At 43.9% G+C, this 13428-nt stretch overlaps 1 protein-coding gene across 1 annotated transcript; it reads right to left on the bottom strand.

Annotated features, from left to right (window-relative positions):
• Positions 1-4446: 4446 nt before the first annotated feature.
• On the bottom strand, positions 4447-11766 carry LOC309607734 (boLa class II histocompatibility antigen, DQB*0101 beta chain-like). The gene is made up of 5 exons (XM_082346628.1): positions 11591-11766; positions 9896-10165; positions 6466-6747; positions 5848-5958; positions 4447-4821 (listed from the first exon to the last, which is right to left on the bottom strand). Exons 1-5 carry the CDS (start codon positions 11697-11699, stop codon positions 4808-4810), a joined length of 786 nt encoding a protein of 261 aa, XP_082202754.1. The 5' UTR covers positions 11700-11766; the 3' UTR covers positions 4447-4807.
• Between the last annotated feature and the right edge of the window lie 1662 nt (positions 11767-13428).

Genomic DNA, 13428 nt, shown 5'->3' with positions numbered 1-13428 from the left:
AGGTTCACACTCCTAGGTCCAATAGGACTGTAAAAATCAGATACGGTTCTTGGCAGACTACCACCCCAAGGGTACTGCACAAATAGCAGACTGAAACACACTCCCAGTCTTTCTGAGAAAGAGGCTTATTTTTTGTCCAGGAGTTTTGGCCTGAGCGGCAGGTTTCTGGTTTGGCACAATTCTAAGGGGCTATGGAGGTACTTTCATGCAACAGAAGCCAGTGGACAAAATCTTTGCACTCTCCCCCTGCCTTGCTCCAGCCCACTGGTGCCCTCCAAAGAAGCTTATACCTTGGGTGCCGTGATTTTTCCAGCTGGTGCTAGGAGATGCCTCTACATTTTCTGGCTTTGGTGACTAGTGGGGTGACACTAGGCTCATGGGTGACAAAGAACTATAACAAATGTAGAAAAGTTCTTAAACAGCTACCAACCCAGGGCACAGTAAGAGGCAACAGACCCAGGAGATCAGTATATCTATGAAAGAGGCCTATTAGCTTACCATCATAGCTACAGCCTGAGGGGGAAGCTTCTAATTAAACACAAATCTAAGGGCTGACTGTAATCCTTTCCAGAGACCTTGGAGGGTGGGCACTATCATTTCACTCTCCCTTGCCACGCTCCACAGTGCCAGTAGCTCTCAGAAGGGAGCTCTTACACTCTTCTGGTGCCCTGGCTTTTGTAGCTGCAAGATTCAACATCTGCAAATCAATCTATGTGATACACCCCATTAACAAATAGAAGAATAAAAAACATACGATCATCTCAATACATGCAGAAAAAGCTTTTGGCAAAATTCAACACCTATTTATTATAAAAACTCTCAACAAAGTGGGTATAGAGGGTTCATACCTCAACATAATAAAGGTCATGGATGACAAACCCATAGCCAACGCCCTACTCAACATTGAAAGGCCAAAAGCATTTCCTCTAAGATCAGAATGAAAACAAGGATGACCACTCTAGCCACTTTTATTCAACATAGTATGAGAAATCCTAAAATCAGATTAAAATAAATAAATTAATTAAAGGAATCCAAGTTGGAAGGGAAGAAGCACTGTTTGCAGACGACATGACAGTATATATAGAAAATCCTGAAGGCACCACCAAAAAACTATTAGAGCAATAAATTAATTCAGTAAAGTTGTAGGATACAAAATTAGAACATAGAAATCTGTTGTGTTTCTGTACACTAACAACAAACTATCAGAAATAGAAATTAAGAAAACAATCTTATTTACAACTGCATCAAAAAGAATAAAATACCTAGAAATAAATCTCACCAAGGAGGTAAAAGACCTGTACTCTAAAAATTATAAGACACTGATGAAAGAAATTGAAGATGACACAAACAGATGGAAAAATATAACATGGTCATGGAATGGAAGAATTTAATATTGTTAAAATGACCAAAGCAGATTCAATGCAATCCCTATCAAAATACCAATAGCATTTTTCCACAGAATTAGAACAAATAATTCTAAAATGTGTATGGAACCACAAATGATCCAGAATAGCCAAAGAAATTTTGAGAAAGAACAAAGCTGGAGATATCAAGCTCCCTGATTTCAAATATATTGTAAAACTATAGTAATCAAGACAATATAGTATTGGCATAAAAACAGACACGTAGATCAATGGAACAGAATAGAGATCCCAAATATAAACCCATACACATATTTTCGATAAAGGAGCCAAGAATACACAGTGGGAAAAGAAAAGTCTCTTCAATTAAGGGTATTGGGAAAAGTAGACAGCTACATGAAAAAGAAAGAATATGGACCACTATCTTACACCATACACAAAAATTAACTCAAAATAGATTAAAGATTTGAATGTAAGACCTGAAACCTTGAAACTCCTAGAAGAAACAAAGATGGTAAACTCCTTGACATTGGCCTTTGTGATGACTTTTTGACACCAAAAGTAAAGGCAACAAAAGCAAAAATAAACTAGTCAGACTACATTAAACTAAAAAGCTTCTGCACAGCAAAGGAAACTATCAACCAAACGAAAAGAAAATCTACTGAATGGGAAAAAAATTTGCAAATTATATATCTGCTAAGGAGTTAATATCCAAAATATATAAAAATATCATACAATTCAAAGGCGAAAAAAAGTCTGATTAAAAAATGGGCAGAGAATCTGAATAGACATTTTTCCAAAGAAGACATACAGACAGCCAACAGGTACATGAAAAGATGCTCAACATCACTAATCAACAGGGAAATGCAAATCAAAGCCACAGTAAGGTATCACCACAAAAATAAATAAATAAATAAATAAATAAATAAATTTTTAAGATTAAATAAATATCTTTTTTAAAAAAGATATCACCTCACACATGTTAGAATGGCTATCATCAAAAAGACAAGAAATAACAAGTGCTGGCAAGGATGTAGAGAAAACGGAATCCTTGTGCACTGTTGGTGGGAATGTAAATTGGTGCAGCACTATCGAAAGCAGCATGGAGGTTCCTCAAAACATTAAAAATAAAACTGCCTGGGCTTCCCTGGTGGCGCAGTGGTTGAGAATCTGCCTGCCAATGCAGGGGACACGGGTTCGAGCCCTGGTCTGGGAAGATCCCACATGCCGCGGAGCGGCTGGGCCCGTGAGCCACAATTACTGAGCCTGCGCGTCTGGAGCCTGTGCTCCGCAACAAGAGAGGCCGCGATAGTGAGAGGCCCGCGCACCGCGATGAAGAGTGGCCCCCACTTGCCGCAACTAGAGAAAGCCTTCGCACAGAAACGAAGACCCAACACAGCCAAAATAAATAAATTAATTAATATTAAAAAAAAATTAACTTTGCATTCAAACTTTGTGTTAAACCACATATTTTTTAAAATAAATAAATAAATAAATAAAATAAAATAAAACTGCCATATGATCCAGCAATTTCTCTTCTGGGTATTTATCCAAAGGAAACAAAAACACTAACTTGGAAAAGATCTATGCACCCCATGTTCATTGTAGCATTAATTACAATAGCCATGATATGAAAGCAACATAAGTGGCCATTGGTGAATGCATGGATAAAGAAACTGCGGTGTGTATATACACATAATGGAATATTATTCAGCCATAAAAAGAATGAAATCTTGCCATTTGCAACAGCATGGATGGACCTTGAGGGCATTACGCTAAGTGAAATGAGTTAGACAGAGAAAGGCAAATACCATAAAATCTCACTTAGCTTATGTGGAATCTTTAATAAAAAAGAACTCATAGATAAACAGAACGAATTGGTGGTTGCCAGAGGAGGGCAAAAGTCGTGAAGGTGGTGAAAAGGCACAAACTTCCCGTTATAACATACATAAGTCCTGGGGATGTGATGTACAGCGTGGTGAATCTAGTTAATAATACTGTGTTGTATATTTGAAAGTTGCTAAAAGAGTAGTTTTTTTTTTTTTTAATTTGACTATGTTTTAATTGTTTAGACCCAAGATAACCCACAAACCTCTCTGTGGCGCAAAAGATTATCATGGTTATTCCCCATTTCATTCAAAATATTGTAAAGGTTCTACCATTTGCAATTCTGTTATTTAAAATAATAAAAATAAAATAAAATAATATAGTCCGTAAGTTTCTTTAAGAGGGTACAGTAAACTACAATACGTGGAGACATGCTAATGTGAGTGAACAAATGAAGATACAGCTGCAGCTTTCAGTGATGGAGTACTCCTGCTCTACCTACAGTATTCTATGTGACATCTCAGTTGTGACACGAGACTGTCTGATTCACTAGACCTCAAATATTAGTAAGCTTACTTCCTTTTTTTAACTTCTAGATAAAACGTAAATATGAAGGAGATGTCCTTTTTGTTCTTCCCACCACTGTGGAATCCACTGATCTGCTCCAGTGGTTTCCCAGCCGAGATTCTCGATTCTACCCAGAGCTGCTGAATCAGACTCCTGGGTACAGGCTGCTTCTCAACCAGCTCCCAGCCTGTGTGTTGGTCTGACAGTTAGATAACTATCTAACCTCCCCACAAGGGAGGCTTCCTTCCTGTAACCCTGACAGGTGGTCATTGAAAAGAGTAGATCTAAAAAGTTCTCATCACAAGAAAAAAATTGTAACAATCTATAGTGATGATGTTAATGAGACTTATTGTAGTGATCATTTTGCAATAATACAAATACTGAATCATCATGCTGTACAGCCAAAACTAATATAATGTTGTTTATCAATCATACCTCAATAAAAAATATATGATTAGCATAGGGACTTCCCTATGGTACAGTGGTCCTGTGGTTAAGACTCCACACTCCCAATGCAGGGGGGCTCGGGTTCAATCCCTGGTCAGGGAACTAGAGCCCGCATGCCGCAACTGAAGATCCCACATGCAGCAACGAAGATCCCATGTGCCACAACTAAGACCCGGTGTGAGTCTTAATAAATATTAAAAAAATATGATTAGCATAAGCTTAATAAAAAAGAAGGCTCAGGGTATAGATAACTCATATTCATGTTTAATTATGATATACCCTATAGCCAGGTAATGGTTTCAACATGCTTCTCTTGAGCAGTCTGCGGAGGGAGAATGCAAACAGAAAAATCCCTTGGGGTCTGAGTAGGCGCTCAGTAGACGCTGTTGGCAGTACACGGGCAGAGGCTCCGGGGTCAGTGCAGGAAGCAGCATCAGAGTCAAATCCTTGGGGCAGGGCAAGGGGTAACCTGGTGACTGTGTCAGAGTTAATGGAGGAACCTGATCTCAGAGGAACAGGTTGACAGGCAACTGGGAATTCTGGGCAAGAACAGGCAGCTATTACAGAAGAGCAAAAACCAATCCCCGTCAAAGCATCCTCAGGAGTCAGTGCACGAGCCCTGGAGAAGAGAGAGAGTGATCAGCACATGGCACCCTGAGGGACGCGCCCCCTCACCTCTTCTCGGCCTGCAGCATCTGACAGAGAAAGCTGAGGTCCGGGGCATATCACCATCACCTCCCCTAACATCTGTGTAGAGGTGAAATCAGCTAAAGAGGACACAACACTTCAGCCTGACGCAGATGTGTGGAAGGCTGGGGAGCAGCTGTTATCCTTCTGTGGGATACGAAGATGTCAAACTTTTAATAAATTAGATAATAACTCACCTTCTTTCCACCACTCATAGCCTCTTTCAGTCACTATAAATGCCCACAGGCAGTAACCACCAACATGTGGCACAAAGTGGGTATCACCCTGGTGTCTAGCACTAACACCACAGTTCTGGCTCCAAGTTTCACAGAAAGATGCCACCAAAGTTATGGCCTGATTCTGGAGAACAACCTCAGGAGCTTCCTACAGAAACTGGGTGAACTTCTCCCCTAACTCTTGATCCCATAGCAGAAAATAGGCCATGGACGAGACCACTGTGCCCAGGTATACTCACCTCACACCCTTCCCTCTTTTATCTGTCCCCATAACCCCCAGGGAAACAGAGCAAAAACAGTAGCTGCTGGTGGAGGCCCAGGAGGTCCCACAAAAGGTCTCATGACACAAACAGCAAGTGTCTCACCCACCCCAAAGGGAAAGGAGATAAGCAACTTAATTTGAAATATATTTCTTCCCTACCCATCCCCTCTACCCACAAGGCCTTAACTGCCCTAAAATAAAATCTCCCCAAATGAATGGAACTGTCACCAGAAGGAAGCCCTAGAATAAATCCCACCTGTCACCTCTGTGAAAGGGCTGCTTTCCAACCAGTAAAATCAGACTCCAATGTCTCCCTAGGTCGTTCCATTTCCGCCCACCACCAGCCTAGTCTCCTTCCTTTCAGGGTCAGGAGGAAAGAGCTACATCTAGAGGCACAGGCCTCCCTGAACAGAGGGTCTCAGTCACAGCCCATCTCCCCCTTTTCCCCAGGGTTCCTTACCCTTCTGGCTCCTGTGACGGATGACGAGGCCCAGCCCGAGGAAGATCAGCCCCAGCACAAAGCCCCCAACACCACTCAGCATCTTGCTCTGGGCAGATCCAGACTGTGCCCCTAGGGATCAGAGCCTGAGTGTCAGGGTTTGTCCCCACACCAAAGGGGGGTGTCCCTTTGAGAAGCCTGAAGTCTAGTCTGAGATACAGGAGGTGGAGGTGTCAGGGGAACCTAGTTCTCCATTCTGACTACCCCTAGGGGAGGGACCCGCCAACAGATCCTTGGACAGAGTGGGCGGGTGGGAGAAGGGGAAAGTGGATCCCTGCTCCTCAGGGACACATCCATAACCTTACGCCCTAAGACTCTGGTCACCAGTCAATCCTTCAGAGCTACCAGGGCTGGGCTCTGGGGCCCTGGTGTGTAGAGTGAGCTCCCTGTATCTGGAAAGACAATGAGATCAGGATTCTTCTGACGCCCTTACTATGAGGCAAGAGGCACTCTTGTATCCTGTAATTTCCAGCTCAGTAGTGATTCTGGGGACAAGGGATGAGATGGGATGGACCAAGGAAGCTCTATCTGCCCCTGTCCTGTGGGGCCCACGGTGAAAGGAAACCAAGTGCCCCTTACGCCACTCCACCATGATGGGGCTCTGGAGGCTGGGGTGCTCCACATGGCAGGTGTAGACATCTCCTTGCCGGGGAGTCATTTCCAGCATCACAAGCATCTGGAAGGTCCAGTCCCCATTTCTAATAAGAGGGGTGGACACAACGCCAGCTGTCTCCTCCTGGTCATTCCGGAACCACCGAACTTTGATCTGGCCTGGATAGAAATCTGCCACCGAGCAGACCAGCAGGTTGTGGTGGTTTAGAGCCTCTGTCTTGGATGGGGAGATGGTCACTGTAGGTTCCACTGAGGGAGTAACAGACAGGAAAAGACACAGTGAAATGTGAGACCACACAGCAAGTCTCCCCACCAGGAAGAGTCCTTCCCTGGTACCAGGGTGGAAAGATCCTTGGATTCCAAATCTTGGATTTGGATCTAACCTGGACCACTTTATTAGCTTGAATAAAAACATTAGTCAGTTTACTTTTCAGAGTCTCAAGAGACAGTTCTAATCATTCTATGGGAGTTACTCTGTTGACACTAATTGATAAAAATGAAGCACTTTAAAATTATAAATTGCTATATTATACAGGCCACTACTTATAACATTTTTTAAATAAAATAATAAACCTGGACTTGTTCCCCCTTGCTCTCCCACCTAGAAGTGACCATCACGATCAGCTCTAGTGACTTGTGCTAGGTCAGTGACACTGTTTTCTGTTAGTCTCCATGCTCCCCACAGTAGAGAAAATCCAGCAACTTTGACTCCCACCTGCTGGCCATGAGATGATCAACAGTAGTCATGGCCCCATGGACTGAGAATTAAGAAAGTACAGACATTTCTATGTCCAGTAAAATGGGACAACAGTGACCATCACATCCTTCCTACAAAGCAGTGTTTCTCAAACAGGCTACATCTATAATCCTCAGCCCTGTAATACAGAATTCGAGAGCGAGAGCACTTCTTACCCGTCAACAAAGCATCTCTCTCAGTTTTTAGCCTCATCTTAGCTCAAATGCCATTCTGTGGTGAACTCCCCACAAAAATTTATATAATTAAATACCTACACTTCTATCTCTAGTTCATTTATGCCACATATACTTTATTTGATTCATTCATTCATTCAACAAATATAAATTTGACAAGCACTTGGGACCCAAAGATAAACAACAAACTGTGGCCCCTGCCTTTACAGAACTTGCAATCTAGTAACAAAGATAAAACAAAAAATAAAAACAAAAAAGAACCACAAGTGTTATGTCAAAAGTTTGTAATTTTTGAAGGAAAAGAAAGGAAACCTTGAAAACAAGTAACACTGATAAAACATCATGTTTGCCCATGCCTTGATTCCTTTATCTTCTCACATTGCTACTCATGGTCAAATATGACACACCTCCCAACCTGTTTTACACATATTATCCTTTATCTCTGCAGCCATTTTATTGCATCTCCCTCATTCCCTTAGTGCAAAACTATAGTAAATATTTCATGTAGTGTTTTATCTATTTGATAATATATTATGTACTCTCATTTACTTTTTTCCCCTAATTTTCTTTTAACATTCAAGTGAGCTGCCAACACTACTCCATCCCTTTGCTATTAAGAATAACTGCCTTGTTCTGAAATCAGACATCATTATCATGTATGTTCTCTATAGAAAATATTCTGAGATTCTTGCAGAAGTTGGCCTGGGTTAGTGAGCATGTCACATGAACATACAATATAACTGGGACTCGCTGAGGTCGGCAGGCACTCTCGTCACCCCAATAACATAGTACTCGTGAGCCATCATCTGGAAAGAATCATGTTTTCAGTTTGGACTTTAACTCTTGATCAGGTTCTTCTTCCTGGGCTCTGACTAAAGTCATGGTCAGCTAGGTGGACTTATAAAATCTGTTCGTGTTAAACAGATTGGGAGTAAAAAATGGAGGTCACAAGTTCAAGAGAGAAATGTTAGAATAATTTTTATGAGAAAGAACTGAAATAGCAAAAATATAAGTATGTACTTGGTGGCATCAGGATGAAGGAGAAGGCAAGATTGGGTAAAGTAAGCTAAAAGTTATGTGAACATACACAGATAACACCGGGGTCAGACTAGGGATCAATCAGTGAGTTTTCAATCCCTCGAATGTATCATTTTGTCCCACTAACATTGAAAATAGGCAGGAACAGACTCATTGCTGCTTCTGGTCATAACTGGCTTAAACAAGGCTTTGCTTCCATTAGACTCTACATACATGTAGTAAAGAACATGATGACTATTGTGTATTTGGGGGAGGCTTCAAGGCAGTGAATAACTGTGTGTAATTACTTAAACTGTTTATTATGTACCAATATTAGCATATATAAAGTGGTGATGCTGATTGCTAACACCAAGGAAATTAAGTGGCATAATATAGGTAGTGTTTGGTAAGACAATTGTCTAGCAATAGGTGCTCCTGAAACTGGTATAATTAACTTTCAGAATGTCTACCCCTGCAGTGGATGTTGGGGGAGCTGGCAGGGAGAGAGAGGATAGGCAGGCCAAGGGAACCTGAAACAACTTTTATTCAGTAATTAAATGGCATCAACTTATTTACCCCAAAACTTCAGCTCTGTTATCAGCCATTTGTTGAGCTTTTATAAGAAATTAAAACTTTGCCTTATAACACCACTCAAGTACTGTTTCTATTTTTACTAAACACTTTTTTCCCTCAGGCTTTGCATTCACAAATTCTAAATCGTTAAGATCCAAGTCAATAAGAGTTTACTTTAAAGCATTAAGCAAAATCGTAAAGAATAATTAATACAGTCAGTTTTTAAGACCCCATTTACCTTTGTGCTTTCTCTTGAGCCTAAGTGGCTGGGCAACAGAGAACATTTATTCATTAATTTAAGCAAGGTTTATGGAGCTCATACTACCTGCCAATGTGTCAGGTACTAGGCACACAGGGATAATTAAGACAGTCCCTTGCCAGAAAGAGGGCCGGGACAAGTGATATAGTGACATCCATTTAAGAAACCAGGATTAAGATGAATAATGATTTGAAACCAAAAAGTGAAAATGTATTCTTTCGTGGCTGTGATGTATCACCACGTGCGTAAGGTGCCCTGAGGGCAGCCGTGGAGCAGCCCTCACTCCCCCAGGCTGAGCTCTTGAGCTTCGGGAAGCAAACAAGCCAAAGGCACGAGGCGGGAACGTGCGGAATTAGTGGAAAGAACTGCACAGGACGGGGCTCTCGAGAGCTGGGGCCATACTGAGCGGTCCCGGACCCGCCTCTTCGGGGAATGTTCCAGCGCTACCAACCTCCGTCTCCCTGCTGTGCCCTCGGTCCCCGGCCCTCCGCGCGGGAGGCCCGGCCTCGCTGTCCCCTCCGCGGGCCTGGGGATCCCACCCCCGAGGCCCCGCCCCTCCCCCCCGCGCGGAGTCTCGGCAGGTGGGGGTGGGCCCCGCGGAGGGCGGCCTGCGCTCACCTCGCCGCTGCACCGTGAAGCTCTCATAAGCCCCGTAGTTGTGTCTGCACACCGTGTCCACCGCGGCCCGTTTCTCCTCCAGGATGTCCTTCTGGCTGTTCCAGTACTCGGCGTCCGGCCGGCCCAGCTCGCTCACCGCCCGGTACTCGCCCACGTCGCTGTCGAAGCGCACGAGCTCCTCCCGGTTATAGATGTATCTCTCCACTAGCCGCACCCGCTCCGTGCCGTTGGTGAAGTAACACAGGCCCGTATGCTGGATCAGGAAGTCCTCTGCGGGAGACACCGCCGCTCAGCCAGGCGGCAGCCGCTCGGCAGGGCGGGGAGATGTCGGCCCGCGGCCAGCTGGGTCGGAAAAACCTGAAACCCGCCGCTCAACCCCGGGTTCCCAGCCCAGCCCAGCCCTGCGCCTCCTACTGCGAACCCGGATCCTCCAGGCGGCTCTTCCAAGCCCTCCCGCCCCGTCTGAGGGCTTCCAGAATGACCTTCGTGTGAGGAGGCTTGTCTCTGAGGGGAGCCCTGGGACCTGTGATCCCTGCCTGAGCCTGAGAACCGAGTAAACAGGGCTGTCGGGTGGGTTTCACATCCATCTCTCTACTTAGAGGGATCAGGACGTTCTCACATGAAATGTCATTTTCCCTCGAAATCCTGGGAACCTCAGAGGCAAACAAGTGTCTACATAAGCACAAGACTTCAAGGGAATAACAAAGGAGGTGTAGAATGGAGCTTGTCCTCGTCCTGACAGGCACATTCTCTTGGTCCCTGGCAAAGTGCCTGCCTTCCCATGCGTGGGTTTCCTCTGCGTTTCTGCCACCCTGACCCGACTCCTGTGTGGTTAGAAGGGACCGACACCGCCCCAGTCCTAAAAAGGATGGTTTATTCACGGAAGGAGCACAGACTTTCAAATTAGATAAATTGGATTCCAATTAAACTGAGACAGTTACCAGCTTGGGTGGGTTACTTAACAGAGTATCTGTATCTTAAGTATAACGGTGTAAAAAGTCATTATATCTACACATAGCGGTGTTAGGAAGACTGAGAGAGAATTTATATGAAGATACTAATCCTGTGTCTGAAATGAATGCTTTCTCAATATACATATTTCTCTTCTTACGTTCTCCTTTCTCCTAAACCCCGTCCATCCTCAACTCAAGTCTCTGAATACCACTCAAGTCACTATTTGACCGTAAGTCAGTGAAACTTGAGGTTAAGATTCTGTCGGTGGCCACCCAGTCAGCTCCACTCAAATACCAGGAGTTTGCTTCCGGGAACCCTCCACTCAAGAGTCAGGAATGTAGAGTCCTTTTCCTCAAATTCTGAGACTACAGAGACCACTGCTGCCCTACATTTCCCCAACCCAGGATCCCACAGCATTAAGTCCAGACAAGGTCTTGGGGGACCCTGAAATGACAAGTCCTGCTGTGTCTTCTTTGGAGAAATTCTTTAAAACAAAATACCCATGCTCACTTTGTCCCAGCACTTGTAGCAGATACACACTTTGTCTCCTCCTCCCTGTTATAATATCCCCAGGCTTAAGCCTGTGGGAGGGGGGGACTGTCCTCACCTTGTCATTAGGAGGTGGAAATGAGGACATCCCCGAAGAGAGGAAATATTCTTGAGATCACACCCCAGGCCAAGTGTCCCTCAGAGCCTGGTCCCCGGAGCGGTGGCTCTGGGGAGCAGCTGCCCTGCACTTACGTGGAGAGTCTCTGCCCTCAGCCCCCGGGCTGCCCAACACCAGCGTCACCATCACAGCTGCCGTCCAAAGGCCTCTGGGGACCTGCAGAGCCACCGTCCCAGACATCATTGAGAACAAAGGAAGAAGTAATGGTAGTGAACACAGCTCACACCCGCTGGATCTGGTGTGCCTACTTTAGAGAATAAAAGCCTATGAAAGCTTCCATGTATGGCAGGATTGGAGAGTCCCAAGGAAAGGAACCAATCAGCACTGGAGCTGAAGTACCTCATGTATCTCTGGGCAGACATCTTTTTTGAAGGTTCTCAATCTAATGCCTGGCACTCTGTCTTCATCAGATTACGCTGGATGAACATTTCGGGTGAAGAGTTCTTTCAGTTTTGAATGATCTGAAGATTAAATGCCTTCGGAGTTTAGAGAACGAAAAGAAAAAAAAAATGATTCAAGAGTAGACACCTCTGTGATATTTATTTAAAACCTATTGTTCTTGGGATTTGGGGTAAGGGAAAATAAGTGGGGATCATATTTCAGGGAGAGAAAATCATTGTCGCAAAGAAGTTCACTTTTATTATCTTAGACACTCTGAGGAGCCTTAAGCTGTGGTGGGAAGAGCAGAGTTCTTGAAGGAAATTGTTTTGAGCTGCACTGATGCAGCAAGTGCCTGCTTGCCACCCCAGGTATCTTGCTATGCCTGGCATTGTGGTTGTCCATTGCTGTCACCAATAAAGGCATGGAAGAACAAAAAAAAACAAAAAAAAAAGTTTTTTGTTGTTGTTGTTTTAAATTTATTTTAAATTTATTTATTTATGTTTTGGCCGCGTTGGGTCTTCGTTGCTGCACATGGGCTTTCTCTAGTTGCAGCGAGTGGGGACTTCTCTTCATTGCGGTGCACAGGCTTCTCATTGCGGTGGCTTCTCTTGTTGCGGAGCACGGGCTCTAGGCGCGCGGGCTTCAGTAGTCGTGGCTCGCAGCCTCTGGAGTGCAGGCTCAGTAGTTGTGGTGCACAAGCTTAGTTGTTCTGCAGCATGTGGGATCTTCCCGGACCAGGGCTCGAACCCATGTCTTCTGTATTGGCAGGTGGATTCTTAACCACTGCACTACCAGGGACGTTGTCTACCACTGATGTGCTTTTTGAGAGTCAACAAAATACTGAACCTTTTTGCCTCAGACTTCTCTTTGTAAAATGTGAGTCACGCTTCGTGCATTTTATATCTAGGCCTTCATATATACAAACTTAAGAGTAACATGACTTGCTTAGTATCGCAAAATGTTCCTCAGCTGCCAGGTGTAACTGTTGGCAGTACCAGGTTTATACGTGGAGCAAGAAAACAAACAAAATTTGACAACCAGTCCTGTTGGCAAGTGATTTTTTCATTACACAAGAATCTATTGCATTTATGCTCTTTGAATGAAAGTATTTGAAAAATTAAGTTGACTTTTCTCTTAAAATCTCTTCAGCTGCTCAAATCCTCCCTGAACCATCTGATGTCAGCAAAAACACAAGCCACAAACATTAACAGCATTCAGACACAGTCACCTTTATTTCTGAGGACAGAGAGCAAAAGATGTGGAGAAGCATTTCCTGGAGCTTGAATAGTGTTAATGAGGGAGCAAATACTTATAGTTGCAGATTGTACTACAGTACAATACTATTGTATTGTACAGATTGTGCCAGCCTAAGCATCAAATCCCCAGTGGCAGAAGTATCAATGTGTTTTTTTTAATAAATGTGTTATTTATCAGGCTCCTCTTGCCCATGACTAGGGGCAGTATTAAATGGTTATAGAGCAATTAGAACAGTGCCTGGAAAACATTAATAAACAAGACAATAAGTGTTTCT

Source organism: Balaenoptera borealis, assembly GCF_965194805.1.
Source record: "Balaenoptera borealis genome assembly, chromosome: 12".
NCBI lineage: Eukaryota > Metazoa > Chordata > Mammalia > Artiodactyla > Balaenopteridae > Balaenoptera > Balaenoptera borealis.
The sequence above is the reverse complement of the archived record's forward strand: the minus strand, read 5'-3'. Positions and strand labels throughout refer to the sequence as shown.